At 37.8% G+C, this 21,117-nt stretch overlaps 1 protein-coding gene across 2 annotated transcripts in view; it reads left to right on the top strand.

Annotated features, from left to right (window-relative positions):
• The first annotated feature begins 1,436 nt into the window (after positions 1 to 1,436).
• Positions 1,437 to 21,117, top strand: part of LOC103218871 (ovostatin) — an 82,395-nt gene continuing 62,714 nt past the window's right edge. The window contains exons 1-2 of one of the 2 annotated variants that reach the window (XM_007968150.3): positions 1,437 to 13,190; positions 13,683 to 13,839. In XM_007968150.3, coding sequence (XP_007966341.3) covers positions 12,984 to 13,190; positions 13,683 to 13,839 — 364 coding nt within the window. In that variant the 5' untranslated portion in view covers positions 1,437 to 12,983. The remainder of the gene's footprint in view (positions 13,191 to 13,682; positions 13,840 to 21,117) is intronic. The other variant, XM_037995161.2, reaches the window with a different exon arrangement.

Consider the following 21,117-nt stretch of genomic DNA (forward strand, 5'->3'; position numbering starts at 1 on the left):
AAGAATAGAGATATCCATATATTTATTGTGTCTTTTCATATATATAGTCTATATATATAAAATATGTATTTATATATAATATAATATATATTCTATATAATGTATATATAATATATAATATGTATTACACATATAATATATAATAGTGTCCATATATATATATATATATATAGAGAGAGAGAGAGAGAGAGAGAGAATCTTGCACTTTTGCCCAGGCTGGAGTGCAGTGGTACACTCATGGCTCACTGCAACCTCTGCCTCCCAGGCTTAAGCAATCCTCCCACCTCAGCCTCCTGAGTAGCTGGGACTACAGGTGTGCACCACCACACTCAGCTGATTTTTGTGCTTTTGTAGAGACTGTGTTGCCAGGCTGGTTCTATCTCCTAGGTTCAAACGACGCCCCTGCCTTGGCTTCCCAAAGTGCTGGGATTACAGGTGTAAGCCACCACGCTCAGCCTGACTTATATATTCTTAAAGTACCCTAGCCTCTGTGGATTTTCACAGACTCCACTTAAGGAAAATGTGAGTGACTTTTCTAGTGCAATTTTGTGATAAAGGTTCAAGGAAAATGAAGGGAGTATACTTTGTGGTACATAACAGCCGGTTATGGGAAACTTTTTTTTCTAAGTAAATAATAAATTTTCAGTTCCCATTTTACTTATGTATTTAGTAGTTAGCCTGATTACATAATAAAATTGCTCCTCAAATTATAAGCAAGCAAGGAAGGCATAATGAAGTCAGCTATTTGATATAACTCAAGGCAAAGAAAACGTCTTGGATTTAATGTTTATGGTGGAAAATTCTCACTGTCACAATGAGTATGGAAGGTATTAAGGAACTGAGAGAAAAATACCATCTAAAGAATAGATGGGGGTAGATAAACAATACTTGCAATACTCTCTTACTTGCCCTGTTCAATAAAACCTTTTCCTAGTTTCTTTTTAAACAGAGTACTAAAGTCATTTTCCTGGTCCAAATTTTGATAGTAAATAATGAGCATTTTAATTCAGGAGTGTTGAATGGGAAGTGCCAAGCTTTGATGTGATTATATTCGTATGATCGTGTATGTGTGCGTGTGTGTGTTTAAGAAGAGGTCTTTAGTAAAGTAGACTACCATGGAATATTTCATGGAGAATGTATAGCTGTGATTTGGAGAAGGTTTGTGGTATTGAAGCATCACATGGCACTTTTATGTCCACCCTTCCTGCTCCATGCAAAAGTACTTTGAACAATGGGAATAATAATTAACTGTGTCTATCATTTTCTTATATAGTAATCACATACTTTCTTGCAATTTGAAATAAACTATGTGTGTGCGTATGTATGTATATACATACATACATGTATATACATATATACATACGTGGATGTATATACATATGTACATGGGTGTATGTGTGTATATGTATGTATGTGTACACATACACATGTACATCTAAATATACACACAATACACATGTATACACATATGTACATGTGAATATATGTATGTGTACACACATGCACATGTGTGCATACACACATATGTATGTGTGTATGCATATGTATACATATACACATGTGTATATATGCACACATATGTATGTATATATGTGTGTGTATATATACATATAGATATATATACATTTAATGAGGAGCTGAAATGCTTAACACTAACATCTCCTTTGCTGTATTCTAGAAATCTCATCCTCTTTGGCCACCTTCTCATTCCATCAATTTTGCTGTCTTTCTCTTCTTTATTCTCAGCTTCTTTCTCTTTATTGTTTTCTTTTCCTTCCAACATATAATCCATACCCTAAAGATGGATTATATCCATATCCTAAAGATATAGATTATATTCCCATAATAATCACATAACAATCACATTTTCCTTCTCACTTTCTGGATATTTACTGATCTTCATTTTGACTCCACTTTTCTCTTACTATCAAATAATTCTTTCATGATTCTATTGCAAACCCTCTTCTCTTCTCACTATACACATTAAATATCCTGCATTTCAGTTACTATCTGTATTTTTGTGTATCCCAAATATATGCTTCTATATTCACATTTCAGTTGCATATATCCCACTGCCTAAGGTGCTTCTTTAATTGAATGTCTCACAGGCACCTTAGTAGGATCCATAATCTACTCCAAACCAGTTTCTCCAACTTAGATCCCTGCCTCAGTGTGTGGCAATATCATCATCCATCGCCTAAGGATCAACTTTACCTCCTTCTCTCTCTCATCTTCTTTTCTATCAGTGTTGATAATTAACAATTGTTGATCTACCTCCTGAATGACTCATAGATCTACATGCTTTTATCCAGCACTGCCATGCTGCTTTAGTTCAGACCACCAGTCTTGAATGCTGATAGTTGCCAAATACTCTTCTTGGTGTTTGGGAAATATCAGTGAATGAAAATAGCAAAAACAGCTGCCCTTGTGGTGCTTGCATTTTAATGGGGGAGACAATACGTATGATACAATCAAACGAAATGTACAAACATAATAATGAACATAATGGATAAGCAAAGTCGAGGAAATTAAGAGGTTATAAGTGCTATGGAAAATATAAAATGTAGAGAAGGGCAGGAGGATATAGAACACTCTGGGAGGTGAGAAGACTGGAAAGCTAAACACAAGGCTTAGGGTTGATATCATTGAGGCAGTGACATTTGGGCAAAGGTATGAAGGAGGTTATGGAGTTGGTCACAGCTAGAAAAAACCGAGGCCCATAAAGTTAAGGTGTGTCTTGTGTGTTTGGGAAACAACAATTAAGTTAGCATAGCACTAGAGTAGTTGGAGCAAAGAGGATACAGTAGTAGGCGGAGAGATAAGAACCCTGTTGGGGCACCAAACCAGGTAGGGTATCAAGGGTCATTGTTAGGGCTTTAGATTTCACTCTGAGCAAAACTGGGAATGATTGCAGGGTTTTGGATAGAGCCATGGCCTGATCTGATTACGTTTTAAAGTAATCAGCTGGCTGCTGTGTTGAGTATAGGCTGTAGAAGTGCAGGAGACCTGGCGGAGGTTGTGAAAATAATCCAGGCAAAAGGTGATTGTGGCTTGGACCTGGGTTGTAGCAGGGGAGATGCTGGTAAGAAGCAATAGATTCTAGGTATATTTTGAAAGTAAAACCAGTATGATTCCCTGGGCTGAATACAAGGAATGAGAAAAAAAAAAAAGTGATCAGAGATCATTCCCATGCTGTTGACCTGAGCTAATTCTACAGAAAGAATTGCCATTACCTGAGCTATGCCATGGCTGACATAGGTTTGGGGTAGAAGATTAATAATTCTTCTTTGAGCTTTTGATTTTATATACTCAAATGGAGACATCAAGTTGGAGGTTGGACAATCAGTATAGGAGTTTGAGAGAAAGAGACAGCTCTGAGCTAAAAAAATATATACATTGTAGAATTGTGAGCACATAGTTTGTGGGATGGGAAGAGATTGCTCAAGCAATGAGTCTGAATAGAGAAGAGAATTGGGGACTTTTCTGTGAAGCTCTTGAATATGTGGAGGTTGGGAGAAGCAGATTGAGAAGAAATCAGCCAAGGAGATTGTGAAGGAGAAACCAGTGAAGTCAGAGGAAGACCAAAACAGTGTGGTCTCCTGGAAGCCAGGTCAAAAACTGTCAGGGAAAAAGGAGTAGTCAACAGTGTCCAGTGGCTGCAAGTGAGTCCAGGAAACTGAGGACTGAAAATTGATCTTTTACTTACTTAGGGAGAAAAAAAGCTACCCATTTCTTTCATCCGAGAAGGGACATCATATGCCAAAATAAGCTGGATTTGTTCTCTTAAACCTCTAGCACAAGTGTGCTAGAAGGTCACATTTTTTCTTGGGTGGACTTTCCTTGAACATGCTAGGAGCCTGGGCTTTTTAAATTTGTTTGTTTTTAATGTGTATGCTGATGTCTCACTTAGACCAACTTAATAGGATTGCCAAAGCAAGGCAATGGTTCTCAAACTCTAGCGTGTATCAGAATCACCCAGGTGGTGAGATTGCTGAGACTCATTCCTGGAATTCTGACCCAATAGATCTGGTTGAAGCACAAGAACTTGTATTTTTAAGAGGATCCCAAGTGATACTGGCACTACTAGGCCCAAGACCACAATTGAAATCCCTTGATCTAAAGGCATAGCTTGGACATCAAGGCTACTCAAAGCTTCCCCAGCCATATGTAATGGTGAACTGGGGTTCAAAGGCTCCAGAGCCTTGCTACTCCAAGTGTGGTCAGAAGAGTAGCAGTATTTGCATTGCTGGGAGGCTGTTGGAAATGAATGCAGAATGTCAGGTCCTACCCACATATGCTGAACCAGAATCCACATGTTAACAAGATCATCCTCAGATTGGGTAGGTATAAAGTTTGAGAAGCACTGCTTAGACCATCTCTGGATTCTTCTTTTAGGGAACTCTGCCCATGTTAATGTCATAATTGTTCTTGCTGGTCACTGATCTTTGGGAGCTCTTATTTTCTTTGTACTGTACCAAAGAATGACATTTTAGTATTTTTATCTTGCTCACAACTTTATGTTCACTCCTTCCCATCCTTCCAACACAATGCAATAGGCAAAATAAAGTGTCTTGAACAATGCACTTTTCTGTGTTTGTGGTTGCTCACCCATGAGATTTTCTTCTTCTTTTTAAGTTTAGAGAATGTGTATTTTGCTCAGGCCTCAAGTGCTCTCAGATGAATCATGATTTTGTTTTTTAAGTCGATCATATTATCACAGTCCCCTCTTATAGTGATTGGAATCCACAGATCAGGTTCCACAAAACAGAGACTCTGAAATGGAGATTTGTGGGTAGAGGGTTTATTGGAGAGAATTCTAAAGATCAATACCTGTAGGGGATGAAGGAAGCAGGATTGTACAGAAAAGGAGTTTGTACTACAAGGCAGTCACAATAAAGTTCTCAGTATATCCCATGGGGAGCTGTGGGGTTGGGGCGGTTGTTCAGAGTTGTCCTAATTTAAGGCAACAGAGCCATGCATTTATACACACACAGTACCCATTATTGTGCACTGAGCTGCCCCTACAAAGGAGGAGGAACCTGGGTGAAATGTTTCTCTGATGCTGAGGGAAGCTCTCAGAGCTGAATTCATCTGACAGCCAACAGCCACCAACATTCCTAGCAGCTAGGGTCATAAGTGCCTCTGCTGTGAAGGGGATTATCTAGAGGGTACACCACAGCATTCACTACTTTGGCCTAGCAATGAGAGATATAAACCAGGCATGGCTAAGGAGCTATGCAGGAGAATTTCCTAATATAGGATCTGCAATAGTTTGTGAAAGAGGTGGGGGCCAGGAAGAGGGAAAGGGAGAAGGTGGAGGAGCAGGAGAAGGAGAAAGAAGGAGAGAAGAGAAAAGAAAAGAGAGATGTAGGAGAAGAAAATTTTTTTCCTGCTCACTCTTTTCATTCAGATTGAGATATTGCTGGGAAGAAATAATCTTTGCTACTTCAGGAGTCAAAATTGCAAATAATACTGACACATCAAGGAAGTAGGGTGGAAAGAATTTAGGAAACTCCTTGATGGCATGAGTGAGCTGCTGAACCAATGCCCATCCTCCATTCTCAGGATTTGTGCCAAATGAGATTATAAATGTTTGACTTTTTAAAAGTCTATTATTTAGATATTCTGTTACTTGCACCTGATAAAGATGTTCTTACTTTTCTTTTTCAATTCCTTTCCTCTTTTATTCTATAGCATCATTATATAGAACTTATGACATCTCATTTTTTTTTAGTCGTTTCTATACTTATTTCAGGAAAATCATTTTGGAGAGGACTTGGCTGACATGAGCAATCCATTGTTCATACTAGTGCTCTTTATGACTAGAATTTTGTAGGGTGTATGGGGAGGTTGGGGGTGTAATATTTAGTCTCTGTAGGGGCTTACCCAATGTTTATGGTGTCAGTCACTGTTCTAATCACTTTAAATATATTACTTGTTCAATTTCCACAACAAGCTTATAAGGTATGGTATTGTGACTATTCCCATCTATAGACAAAGGAAGGGAAGCACAGGGAATTCAAATAACTCATCCAAGGTTGATCATCTGAGAATTGGTAGAACCAAGATCCAAACACTCACCATGAGGCTCCAAGGCCTTTGTCCTTCTCTGTAACTACCTTACAAGGAAAGGAATGAATGTTTTACACACAAACCAAATTCCTAACACGTTAATATTTTAAAGTCAAGTTGAGTAATTGTAGTTTTCTGAAAGCTACTGCCTATGAAAAGAGTCAAACTTTGTAAAATATTTGGAGAGAGTTATTCTGAGCCAAATGTGCATGACCATTGCCCATGAAGACGCAGCCCCAAGAGATCTTGAGAACATGTACTCAAGGTGGTTGGGCCACAGTTTGAATCTACATGTTTTAGGGAGACATAAGACATTAATCAATACATTTGAGGTACACGTTGGTTAGGTCTAGAAAGGCAGGACAACTCAAAGGGGGCAGAGAACTGTGCTTCCAGGTCCTTGGTGGAGTCAAAGATTTTCTGATTGGCAATTGATTAAAATAGTTTACCTATTTTTAGTAGAGACGGGGTTTCACCGTGTTAGCCAGGATGGTCTTGATCTCCTGACCTCATAATCCACCCGCCTCAGCCTCCCAAAGTGCTGGGATTACAGGCATGAGCCACCGTGCCCGGCTAAAATAGTTTATCTAAAGACCTGGAATCAATAGAAGGAAGTGTCTGGGTTAAGATAAGGGATTTTGGAGACCAAGATTCTTATTATGCAGATGAAGCCTCTGGGTAGCAGGCTTCAGAGAGAACAGATTGTAAATGTCTCTTATCAGACTTAAAAAGGTGCCAGACTCTTAGTTAAGTTTCTCCTGGATCAGGTAAATGACTTGGAAAAGGAAGACGATTCTCTGTAGAATGTAGATTTTCCCCGCAAAAGACAGCTGTGCAGATCCATTTCAAGATATGTCAAAGAAATATATTTTAGGTGCAGGGCTTAAAACCTATGTGACGGGTTGATGGGTGCAGCAAACCACCATGGCACATATATACCTATGCAATAAACCTGCACGTTCTGCACATGTATACCAGAACTTAAAGTAAAAATTTTTAAAAATGATCATGTTCAAGCAAAAAAAAAAGAAAAATATATTTGGGGGTAAAATACTTCAATTTCTTTTAGGTCCTGTTGTCTGTCATGTTGATGTCTTATTGCTACAAAGAGTATTTTGTCTTAAGGTCTCTGTTTTAATGTTAATGCTGGTTAGCAGTGCCTGGATTCCAAAGGGGGAAGGTATCATCAGATACATCTGACCTCCCACTCCTATCGTGGCCTGAACTAGTGTTTCAGATTTACTGTAGGATGTCCTGGGCTGACAGAAGGGGTTCATTCTGTTGGTTGGGGGGCTTAGAATTTTATTTTTGGTTTACACTACAACAAAATGTATAACTTTCTTGTGCCAAGGTGTTGCATTTACCACAGGCTTTTCCCAACAGAGTACATTCAGTCCCAACCACACTCTGCCTGAGAGATTACCTGTGCTTCCACTAGTAAGAAGCTCCGGAAACGTTTATAACTTGTTGTAACAGCTTTTATGCCAAATAAAACAAGTTTACACACCCTGATTATGTTCAGTAATGGTAACTCAGAGGAGAGCACTGTGAGCCTGCCCTCATGACACAGCCCCACCACAGATACTTGTGTTTGTGAGTCTTCACACAAAGAGAGGCCTTAAGGGAGAGAACAGATGAGCATTGCTTACCAATGAACCAGCTGCCTGCTGAGTATGAACCAGCTACCTGCTGAGTATGAACCAGCTGCCTGCTGAGGCTCTGGACAAAGGGCTTCTCAAGAACAGGTTCTGCAGAGGGAAGGACAAGTTCCCATTTGTCCCATGACTCATGGTAAGTTCCTGGCAAATCTCCCTAAGCCCTTCATCAACTGGCTACGAAGAAACACTGCATGCTTTGCAAAGTGATGACAGCCACAGGTTGCAAAATGATTTGAATGATTTCTGGAAGCTTTATGTTTTCTTAATATCAAAACTGATCAATACTACCTAAAGAATCATACTTTAAAGAAAGTGAAGCAAGAAAGGTGGTGAAAACACAGGAGAGAAGTTATATACTGAAACTGACTTTGGAAGAGTGAATAGGTCTTCACTAAACTTGGAAGCATAATTTATTCTTTTTCTTATTTTTCTTTTTACTTTTCATGAATATATATTACTTGTTTATTTTTTTTATTATTATTTTTTGAGACGGAGTCTCACTCTGTCGCCCAGGCAGGAGTGCAGTGGCGTGATCTCTGCTCACTGCAAGCTCCACCTCCTGGGTTCACGCCATTCTCCTGCCTCAGCCTCCCGAGTAGCTGGGACTACAGGTGCCCGCCACCACGCCCGGCTAATTTTTTGTATTTTTTAGTAGAGATGGGGTTTCACTGTGTTAGCCAGGATGGTCTCAATCTCCTGACCTCATGATCCACCCGTCTCGGCCTCCCAAAGTGCTGGGATTACAGGCGTGAGCCACCGCGCCCAGCCTTGTTTATTTTTTAATAGTATATATTACCTATAAACTTCAGTTACTTTGCATTGTAGGGAAAGGCATCTTGAATATAAAATGTTTTCTTATATTAAATATAGGAATATTCATTGCCATAAAAGCAAACAATATCTATTAATAACATTATTCCAACGTATTCACAACATACTCAGACTTACGTCTTATTTGTGTTTTATTTTGACAATTACTGGACTCATTTTTTTAAATTTCATAAAATAAATTACTGCTGTTAAAAATTATAATAAAAGGCATCCCAGATGCATTCTTTTAAAACATTAGAACAATGATCTTAAAGTTAGAAGCCTTGATTTAGATTTTGTTTATAATCCTTTTTTGTAGTAATAGTAAGGAGGCTTTAGCCCAGCATTGCACTTTTATAGGTGTAATGAAACACATCTCTGCTTTACAGGATGGGGAAGTGAACATTGGAATGTGTGTGAATAAAGAGGGATTTTTTTCCATATGCTGGAAATAGCATTCCCAGTTTGCCTAATAGACAACCCACACCATCATTTTTCCCACTTTCTCCACGCCCTTAACTTATGAATGAGATCCTTCTTGTCTAGTAAATGATGAAATCTTTTCCCACAGTAGAAGGGGATTTCCCATGCATAGACTGAGAATTAGAAACAACTGCTCTGTATCCTGTATGCAAATAACATTGTTATTGTATTGTAAAAAACTTATGTACGTCTGTGTTCATGTGTACATATGTCTTTCTGTTATTCTTACTGTTTCACATTTAAACAGTTAGAAGACTTTTACCAAATTTAGAAGGTGTATTAGGGAGGTCTATATTTGTATCTATCTCTCAATTTGGATAATGTTTAATGTACAAAATTCACTTTTGAGATCTCTGGGAAAATCTAAAAGAATGAACAATCATACCTTAAGTCAGATGTAACTTAGAGAGTTGGAGGCAAGTATAAATAATGTTAATAAAATTACTCCATATGTGTTATAATTCCATGGAATAAGAAAATAAATCATAATTCTAAACATGATACTCAGATAGAAGGTTAGGGCATTTACTCCAAATTTTAGGTGCTAATTGACAATCTAGAAAATTCTTGTATATGCAAGTCAATGTAGTATGCTCATATATTTATTTATCAGAGGGTTATTCAAATATTTAATAATTATGATGTCTTCAATCAAATCAGATAGATGAGATTGTATGTGTGTTTGTAAAGATGAATTTCATTCTCCTTACAAAAGATAAGTGTTCTGCAAGATCCACCTTCTACTCAACAAATTCAAGCATTTGTATTAATTTGTCTTTTGGAAATTTCTTACATTAACTTTCCTGTTATCGATGTTAGGTCTGGATTTCTAAATCGTAATGGATTACTAAAGTCTGAGAAAGCATTTGATCTCCAGATGTGCCCTACTACTGATATGATTTATATTCTGCATTTTAATTAATAAAGATACTCTATATGTAAGTACATGCCTGACTGCGTTCCTCAAATAGTAAGTGATCATTTTAGATTCACACTTTGGAATGAGTGTTGTGGCAAGGGGCAAGGAAACCCCAAGGAATCAGTAACAGGCAAACATAAAGAGAGGTAGGTCTGGGTGTTGCTTTTCACAGAGAATAACATAAGTAGTCACTAATCTGAGACTGTTAGCCAACTGGGATATAAAGAGGAAGGAGTAGATTGAAAGCATAAAGTCCATTGTCTTAGTCAAATGATTAAGGGCAATTGTCTTTAGATTTGGCCAAAATTTCATAGGTAAAGAAGTGCATGATAACAGGCTTTTTAGAAAGGGTTAGGTGAAAATACAGTAAGAATAAAATAAAAACTAATGCCTCATTAAGTTGACCATACCCTAAATACAGATGATGACTAGCTTTAATCTTTTCTAGTTCTCTGTAACATACAGAAGTGGGAACCCAGCAGAAGATATTATTAGTCAGAAAGATACATCTGCTTCTCACCGCATTAAAAAGCCCGTGTAGAACCCCTGGATAGAAAACTAACACCTCAATAATGGGTTCGCTTTAAAAGTCTGGGAGTCAACAGTGCTTACTTCAAACACGGCATAGGATGGGCTGCATGGAAAGAAGTTCTCCTCCTGGGAGAGTTAATATTCTCCTATTTTGCTCCCTAAGAATATGGTTAGTTGTACACAGACACAAGATTCTATGGAAAACCTGAGACTGACTAAAAGTCATGATTGACTCAAGAGGTGCTAGCATTCATATACTACCCATTGGAAATTCAACAATGAATAAAACATGCAGGCTGTATCTCTGAGATTCCCACAGCCAAGTGGCGTATATTACATAAAAACTAAATATTTGTAGTGTGACATGACATCCTCTAATAGAGATGAGTACCCGTGTTATGGAAGCTAGAAGCAGCAACAGCTAATTTCAGTTTGGGAATTATGAAAGTTGGAACTGAATCACAAAAGAACAATGAGGATCTATGTACCTGGTAGACAGGAAGTCACATAGAGGTTCTAGACAGACGATTGAGCCCACAAATACACATGGAGAGAGGAAAGGGTGTGGCATATTGCTGGTGTTTTCAGGGAAGAAAGCAGAACGTCTGTGGGCAAGCAGTGGAGGCTAAAGATAGATAAGAACCTTAAGAAACTTTCATTGCTAAAGAGTTTGGAATTTATCTTCTAAGTAATAGTGGACCATTAAAGGATTTTTAAAGAGGATATGATATAATTAACTTGAATTTTAGGAAAAAACTGTTGGTAAAATAGATTTCTTGCTGGTTTCAGTAAACGGGCAATGTCAGAGGCAGAGCCCGATGAAACCACTTTGTGATAAGTGATAAAGTCACAGCAATCATGAGATGGTCTTCTAAGAGCATCTTATTTAGTCAAACCTCTAAAGACAAAGAAACACAAAATACCTGGCAATAATCTTGGTAAAGGAAAAGAAGAAAATGAAATGCAAAACAAGAAAAAGTAATGCTTCAATAAACTTTCCTACCAGGATACTTGTATATAAAAATACATCGTATGGAAAATACAACATCAACCATTAGTAATAAAAAATACATAGTAATATTTAATTTTTTTCATTTAGAGCTTCCTTAAGCCTTTATTATTTTTGTTCCATTGTAATAACTATACAGAACATTGCCAACCAGAAATTGGTACTGAGTTCTCAAAATAGATTTAGCTCTCAACCAAGAAATAATAGTGAGATACAAATTAATTTACAATAACTGAATTTACTGAAATTAGGTTTAATTTGTTCTTGAAATTTTCACTCATAAGCATCATAATTTATGTCTAGGAAGTGCTGATGCAAGACTCTTTTGTAAATTAGATGACACATCTAATGACATGTAAGACACTGGGAGGTGGCTAAAATTTAAACATGTCTTAAACTTTAAGAATGACTCAGGAAATACTGACAAAATCTCCTGCAGGGATATATAGTCCCATACTTGACTTCCCTGACTAGTGAGAACATCTGGGCTCCTAGCACATTGACCTGTTCATGGATCTAGCGGACACGACCTATTGACTTTTTCTTCATCTCCTTGGATCATGATGTGGAAGATAATACATCTGGGTGTTTTTCTCTTTCATCTGTCTCTTTCTCTGTCACCAAACGTGTAAGTGATTACACAGTTTATTATTTCACATAGAAGGCAAATAGAGCTTGGTATTAAAAATTCAGGCTGGGCACAGTGGCTCATGCCTGTAATTTCAGCACTTTGGGAGGCTGAGATGGGTGGATCATCTGAGGTCAGGAGTTCAAGACCAGCCTGGCCAACATAGTGAAACCCCGTCTTTACTAAAAATACAAAAATTAGCCAGGTGTGGTAGCATGAGCCCATAATCCCAGTTACTCTGGAGGCTGAGGCTGGAGAATCACTTGAATCTGGGAGGGGGAGGTTTCAGTGAGCCAAGATCATGCCACTGCACTCCAGCCTGGGCGACAGAGGGAGACTCTGTCAAAAAAAAAAAAAAAAATTTAAACATTGCATTTTTATTGCAGTGATTTGATTTTAAATAATTTTGTCATTTTACAATATAATCCAAAATATGCTCATGGGAATAGTAAATTTCAAATTTGAGTGGCACCATCACCTCTGCCTCATAGATATCCAGAATGCTGATTAAGAGCTGTAACAGTGCTATATTTATGTTGAGGAAGAGGTGTCTGACAGCTCCTGGGGAAGGAACTGGACAAATAGTAGGCAAATATAAAACAGAATGTGCTGTGCCAGTTTGGGGGCAAAAGCATTGCATAAGAACACTGATGATGTTAACCTTTATAGAACTAATGACAAATTACCTGCTGATTTTTAATTGAGATTTCCTTTTTGACTCTTTAAAATTTAATTCATAGGCCAGCATCTTTCTGTTTCATGCAGATTTAGCTATTTGATGTATTTCTCACATTTAAAAAGAACATACTTAAACTAAAAAATTCTTCAGTTAACGCAATAATTGCTAAGTAATCATTGGCACATTCAATTGTAATGGTCTTGCTTGAATTTTGTAGGCAGTATGTTCTGCTGATTCCTTCTGTTCTACAAGAAGGCTCTTTGGATAAAGCTTGTGCCCAGCTTTTTAATCTCACTGAATCTGTTGTTTTGACGGTCTCCCTCAACTATGGTGAGGTCCAGACCAAAATGTTTGAAGAAAATGTTACTGGAGAAAATTTCTTCAAATGCATCAGCTTTGAGGTAAATGCTTCTTTCTGCTTAATATAGAAAAGAATATTACAGGTGAACACCACCCACATAACTGACGTTTTAGGGACAGAGATCAGGCTATTTGACTGTATGCATCAAGTTATTTTAATTTTTAAAAGAATCATATAGTCCTCAGTTTGACATGATGTCAGTACAGTCATAAATGGTAACAAGGGCAAGAGCCAAAACATTTGATTTTATGATAGAAAATTGTCAAAGGGAATAAGATATATAAAAAGATATATATCTTTTGTGCAGAAAAGAGATATATCTTGTGCAGAAAAGGAAAGTTTTAAGAAAGGCAAAAGAATTCATTTAAATGGTGAGATAAGGAAGTGACAAAGCAAGAGAAATAAACAAGGTTGGTTATTGAAGAAATAAATATGACAGATTAGGAATTAAAACTTTTAGTGATACCAACAAGCAGTGATAGAGATTTCTTAACAAAAAATCAGTTTCGTGGAGTATTTATTTGTTCCCTAGGTCCCTCAGGCCAGATCTGACCCACTGGCGTTTATTACATTTTCTGCTAAAGGAGCCACTCTCAACCTGGAAGAGAGGAGATCTGTGGCAATCAGATCCAGAGAGAACGTGGTCTTCGTACAAACTGATAAACCCATCTACAAACCTGGACAGAAAGGTGAGTGTAACTAAATCAGGTTACCCTCAACTAATGTCACTTATATGATATTTGAATTGATGGTACACAATACAAGCTCAGAAATTTTATTGTGTTAAATTTTGTTAGAGAACCTGCTTAAAAATACAAAATAAAAATATAGATTACATAGCCTAAATGTTAGAGATTTCATTTCCATGAGTCTGGGGTGGGGAGCTTCAGAAAGTGTATTTTTAAAGAGCGCCTTATTCTTATTTTCTAATAATATCCATATTATTCTAATAACATTCTAACCATGTATTTGGGAATTTTGAATTTTAGTTTATGCAAACTTACAAGCTTATGGTTGAAATAGAAATAAAACAGCAACAAAGTATGTCATGAACATGATATGAGATACCCCTAGTGACTAGAGAATTGCCCAAGTAATAGAATGATCAACATGACATTGAATCAAGCTGAAAAGCCTCCTCTCTTCTTCTGGGTGCAGAAGGAGTTGATGAATACAGATTACAGCAGTCAAAAGAAAGACATTTCTGATGAGATGAATGGTACATAAAAAAGCACTGAGGTAGAATTAATTAAAAAACCATGCCATAAAATGAGAAGTAGAAGCACTTTGGGAGGCCGAGATGGGCGGGTCACGAGGTCAGGAGATCGAGACCATCCTGGCTAACACGGTGAAACCCCGTCTCTACTAAAAAATACAAAAAACTAGCCGGGCGTGGTGGTGGGCGCCTGTAGTCCCAGCTACTCCGGAGGCTGAGGCCGGAGAATGGCGTAAACCCAGGAGGTGGAGCTTGCAGTGAGCTGAGATCCGGCCACTGCACTCCAGCCTGGGTGACAGAGCGAGACTCCGTCTCAAAAAAAAAAAAAAAAAAAAAAAAAAAAAAATGTGAAGTAGATAGGCTTATTTGGAGTAAAGAAACCCAAATGTCCATCAATGATAGACTGGATTAAGAAAATGTGGCACATATACACCATGGAATGCTATGCAGCCATAAAAAGGGATGAGTTCATGTCCTTTGCAGGGACATGGATGAAGCTGGAAACCATCATTCTGAGCAAACTATGGCAAGGACAGAAAACCAAACACCACATGTTCTCACTCATAGGTGGGAACTGAACAATAAGAACACTTGGACACAGGAAGGGGAACATCACACACTGGGGCCTGTTGTGCGGTTGGGGGAGGGGGGAAGGATAGCATTAGGAGATATACCTAATGTAAATGACAAGTTAATGGGTGCAGCACACCAACATGGCACATGTATACATATGTAATAAACCCGCACATTGTGCACATGTACCCTAGAACTTTTAAAATTTAAAATAACTTTACACATACAGTCAAACAGCCTGATCTCTGTCCCTAAAAAGTCAGTTATGTAGGTGGTGTTAATGCACCTGTAATATTCTTTTCTGTGTTATTCTTTTCTATAATAATAAAAAAAGACAATAGAATAAAATGTGATATAATAAAAGAAAAAAAAAAAGGAAGGGGAAAAAGCTGCAGTGAATAAAACAGTTAAAGGAAAGCCCTGAATATAGAACTAAAGAGGCATTTTCATGCAGTTAAGCAACACTCATAAGGAGTCACTACAAATGTGGGGATCATGCCTCGAGGAGGCAGTCGTGGATGAACTGGGAATCAGAGTAATCAGAACCCGCTTAGGCACCACCACACTGTGATCCCAGAACAACATAAGCAGAGGGAGGTGAAGGATGTGCGCTGGAGATGGAGGAATGTACTGCATGCATTGTGCTGTCCCCACCCTTCCACTCCTCTTCCCCTGACCCTTTGCCTCCCTCCCTCACTTCACAAAAGAGGGCATTCAGGTCGGTATTTAGGCACCAGAGAAAGAGTGAAGGACTAGACAAGAAAGACAGGGCACGGCTGTACAGTTTGGGCTGGCACCAACAACGGCGGAACAAACATTACGAGAGCATGCACGCTGGGGTGGGCGGTGCTTATGAGGGGGAAGAGTGTATGTGGTTGACACAAGAGGATGTCTAAGGAAGGCTTCTAGGATTCTTGCTAAGGAGAGCTGCAGAAGGCAGAGGTGGGGAAGGTGGCTGCTACTTCAAAGAGCAAAGAAACATAAAAACTTAATTTAAAATGGATGCTTTTTTAAAAATTTCTTATCCATCCACAGTCTAGTAAAGAGTCTAATGCACAGAGGAAAGGTTATAAAATAGCAAAGAAATTGAGCCAGGAGCCTTACACAATTGAGAGATAGTCAGTTTTCAAAAAACTGATCATTGTAATCTGAGATATAATGCTACAAATATTCATAATCTACTCAGCATCATGCTTCTTTTTTGAATAAAAAATATGGTGTGATATTAACTATGTATGCTAAAACCTCATTGCACATTTAGTTTGTTGTTGCTTCATATGTGACCACCACCTGCATTTTGATGTCTATGTATGCATCTCCCCTCTTCCCTTTGAGATATTACTGGAGATAGAACATTAGTGCAGGCTAAAAATTTTATAGGGAACTATTGATGGCTACAGTATTGCAAATGTGGTCATTTGAAACTCTAAAGAGAGGATGCAGAAATTATCTAGATACGTTTCTGTAACTTTTTGTTCTTCAGCTTCATATATTTGCATTAACACATTCTTTGAGTTCCTGGTTTGACCAGAAGTATTTGCCTGACTGAAAACTGAGTACTTGTTTGACTGGCTTTTCCTTCGTGTTAGCACTTCTGCCCAAATGTGCCCAAGATCAAAGAAAAAGCACACAATGAAATTTAATTCCGAGATCAGAAATAAATACAGGACAGCCAATTACTTTGTCTGCTATCTTGTGGACAATGAGCACAGAGTAGCTCTTAAGAAATTTGGAATAGGTTTTACCTCGTATAACTTTAAATTGTAAGAAGTCCCTCTCCCAAAATAATCACCAACTACTTCTTGTCTCTTGAAATTTTGTTGTAAGAGTTTCATTGCATTTGTTTAAAGCATTTATCCCTGCTACAAGATTTAGAACAGTAAGATATTTTCTTTATTTAAACATTAATACATTTTAGTCTTTTTCTTGAAAATACATTCTTATGGGTAAATCTATAAAATATGCCAGGCACCTAAATAGAGAAAAAGGAATCACCAAAAATCTAAAAGGTTTTTTAAACTCTAAAATAAAACTCTTAAATTTCAGAGAATTATAGAGAGGAAGTTACTTTAATTTACCTACTAATCCAGAGGAAGCAGTAGGATTCCCATTACCTAGGAAAAAAAAATGTGTATTGCTTACCCTGACAGCCACTGTCATTCTATGAAGAAAGTAGTTTTGTCCTGTTTTGAAAATTTTGTGCTATTTTGACAATAAGTGCAGTAGAAATATCTGTGAATTATATAAATTTAAATTATATGGCATTGAAAGTTTATGATGTAAAAGCAATTTTTTGTTATCTCACTCTTGTATATAATTTCACTTAATGAAAACATTTTCCCCAATTTTTTAACTGAAGGAAAATTTACAGTTTTCATAGTTTTAAAGATGGCAAGCTGAGTGCATTATCAGCTATGTATGCTATGGCTACATGAGGGCTATACTCTTATAGTAACACTTGTAATCTCTTAACAAGATAACTCCTAAACAAATTAGTTTTAAATTGAGAGTTTTCAAGTATACACCTTGCACGATAAGGGTACTCTACCTCTAAAAGAAATAAGAATGAAAGTTATCTGTACATGACTTAATCTGGTGCAGTTATCACACATATTTTCTGGAGATTGACATAATTCTAAAACACCTCTTAAACACCTATTGTAGCTTGTGTTAATTTTTTAAAATAGGGAAAACATATTATCACTGAAGACATTCTACATGGAAAATCCACATACAGATGCAAACACACGAGCCATGAACAGCATGTTTTTAGATTTGGATGTGTAATTGATTTGTAGTTCAACTTGTTTCTAGCTCAGGGAATTTCTCTTAATTTTCTTTAATGAGCACAGGCTATTTTACATTAAACTACCATGAATTAAAATACTACCTAAACTATTTGACATTTTATGAGACATTTATTCTTAATGCCATAAAAATCTGCCCTTCAAATAAATAATAGATTATATGATAGTAAAACATCTGGTACAATCTTCATATTTTAATATGGTTGAAAAGTCCATTTGATTTACAACTTCCTCAATCCTTGCTATGTGGATATTGAGCCCTGGATAATCTGATACACTGTAGCAATGTAAAAGTGCAGAGTAATACAAAATTGATAAACGAGAAACTGACCAGGGAAGTTCACAGTATTTATAATGCAATATATTAACTGCTATATAGTGGCATGAACAAAATATGAAAAAGTATAGTAAACAGAATAGAAAGTGACTAATTCTTCAGTTATTAAAAAATAAGTATATCAAAGAGGATATACAGGAATGCATTTAGAGTAAGAAGGGATAAGGTACTTGACTGATGTACAAAGTCTTCAGCAAAGCAGATTCTAGTTGTGTCTGGGAGAATTAAAGAAGAGCTATTCAAGCTTCCAGTGTCAGGGTAGAAGGGAAAGTAGCCCCTCTGTGTGAGAAGGAAAGGGCTATTATAGAAATAACGGTGACAGAAGTAAAGTCAGTACTCATGATGAAATTACTGCAGGTAAGCGATAGTGTATAGCTTCAGGTTAGGAGGCTCAGTGGGAATGGCTGGAGAGGAGGCTGCGGTAGAAGGCCAGGTCGGGACTTCACAAAAAGTAACGTGTGACTTGCTACACATTAAGTTATGAAGACACTGGCTTTTGTGCAATGGGAGGTTTTCATCAGAGAAGATTCAAGGTAAGATTTAGTCTTCAGAAAGTGGCTCTGATAACCATAGAAAGATTAGCTAGGTTATGGCCACACAAACGGCAGCGATCCAGTTAGTGACAGTTGTGAGAGTCCAAACACGAGATGATTACATCTTGAACAAAGACGGGGACAATTCTGGAGTTAAAGAAAAATCTATTTTTTTTTTTTTTTGAAACAGAGTCTTGCTCTGTTGCCCAGCCTGGAGTGCAGTGGGGCAAACTCAGCTCACAGCAACCTCCGACTCCCAGGTTCAAGCAATTCTCTTGCCTCAGCCTCCTGAGTAGCTGGGATTACAGATGTGTGCCACCAAGCCCGTCTAATTGTTTTTGTATTTTGTTAGTGGAGATGGGGTTTCACCATATTGGCCAGACTGGTCTCGAACTTCTGACCTTGTGATCCGCCCCCCTCAGCTTCCCAAAGTGCTGGGATTACAGGCGTGAGCCACCGCGCCCAGCCAGAATTTGATTTTTACATGACAGAGCTAACGAAGTAGGTGAAAAGATTAGAACTAGAGGGAAAAAATGTTTTAAGATAATTTAGCAGAGACCTGAATGAAGTGAGGATGTCTATCATGGGTGGGGAAAATCATTCTGGGCAAGAGAAATAGCAGGTAATATCTTTAAGGTATGTTTTGATGTAGAGTGTAATATAAAGAGGGAATGAGAATGAGGGGATGACAAGAATGAGGGAATAAGAATGAGTCCAAAATTTCTAGCCTAAACACCTGGACAGAATTGTCATTTACTAAAATAAGGAAGTGTAGGGCAAGAGGAAAGAAATCAGGATTACATTTTTGGGCACACTAAGGGTGAGATATCTTCTAAATATTCAGGCAGATATGTCAAGCAGGAAGCAGTATTTATGAAACTTTAGGTAAGAAGAAAGGGCAGGGCCAGGCGCAGTTGCTCATGCCTGTAATCCTAGCACTTTGGGAAGTCAAGGCAGGCAGATTACTTGAGCCCAGGAGTTCACAATAAGCCTGAGCAACATGGTGAAAACCCACCTCTACTAAAATTACAAAAAAGTTAGCCAGGTGTGGTGGGGCAAAGTAGTTCCAGCTACTTGGAAGGCTGAGGTGGGAGGATCACCTGAGCTTGGAAACTTGAGACTGCAGTGAGCCGAGCTTGCACCACTGCACTCCAACCTGAGTGATGAGAGTGAGACCCTGTCTCACAAAAGAAAAAAAGAAAGAAAAAGAAAAAAGGGCTGAAGATATGAATTTGAAGAACCATCAATGTAGAGACCACATTTAAATCATGAGATATGATGGGATCAGCATTTCTCAGCCAATCTTATGAATTCTGTGGTAGCCAAACAGCAAGTCTTTTTTCTAAAAAAAAAAAAATCAGCATTTGACACCCGTACTTGCACATACATATGAATAGAATTATGAAATAGGTTATCAAATAAAGACTTTAAAAATTAATGTGTGAATAAATGAATTGAAGCCAGGAGAGGGTCAATAATCTGGAAGAATGAGATTAACAAAGTTGAACTCTAAATGAAGCTGAAAACACAAAGGGACAGAAAGTATATATAGACAGATGACAACATAGTCTTGTCATCAGCAAATGACATTTTTTCCAAAATACAATGACTCTGGTATGATGGCCAATACCAATTTTGACAAGAATCTTCATTTCCCTTAAAGCATATCCAAACTTCCCATGACATCTAAGTAGTAGAAAGGAAGACCATTAGCCAGGTGACATTCTATGACAGCAACCAGAAAGTCATTAGATGACATCGACAGGAATAAATTTTCTGACACTAGTGGCATCTAAAATAATAATTTCTGTCTTTTGAATTAAAATGCAAGAAAAAATGTTTTGTTGGAGTTGTAAACTAGGAAGTTACTTATTTCCCTTCTCAAGCCATGTGGAAGATGAGAGGTCTCCACTATAGAGACCTAGAGGGAGACCTAGAGGGAGAGAGGCAACCTCAAAGCAAAAAAGAAATCGAGAGTTTTGCGAGAGAAATAGGGGCAGAGAGAAACATCTTCAAAAGAGAATGAAGTTTACTGACAGCACAGTAACATGAGTTTGACAAGGTCCATCAGGCTGAGAACAAACTCGGGGATAGGACACAGATGGATAAGAATGTGAGAGTGGGAGAATACAGCTGATTGCAGGCGCTTCCACTGCGGGTTAAGGGAATAAGGGCATTGGTTGATGAGGGATATACAGAAAAAGCACACACTAAGTAAGTATGCGCAATCTCTATGAGGAATTGTACTAACAGTTAAGTGACCTGCTTCCTCTGGCTTTCGTTTCTTTAATGAAGTCGTTAGGCAGCCTGAGCACATGTTGTGAGAATGCATAAGAGGAGAAAGATAAAGCAGGGATAGAAGTACAAAAGAAAGACAAAAAGTTCTTTTACTGAACCCTTTCTTGGCAGTATAACTTAATAAGCTCAACCTGGTAACCCAGGGATCCGATATGTCTTACGTAAGATATGCGTGTAACTCCTCATCACAAGCGGTAGTAACT

Source organism: Chlorocebus sabaeus, chromosome 11 (assembly GCF_047675955.1).
Source record: "Chlorocebus sabaeus isolate Y175 chromosome 11, mChlSab1.0.hap1, whole genome shotgun sequence".
NCBI lineage: Eukaryota > Metazoa > Chordata > Mammalia > Primates > Cercopithecidae > Chlorocebus > Chlorocebus sabaeus.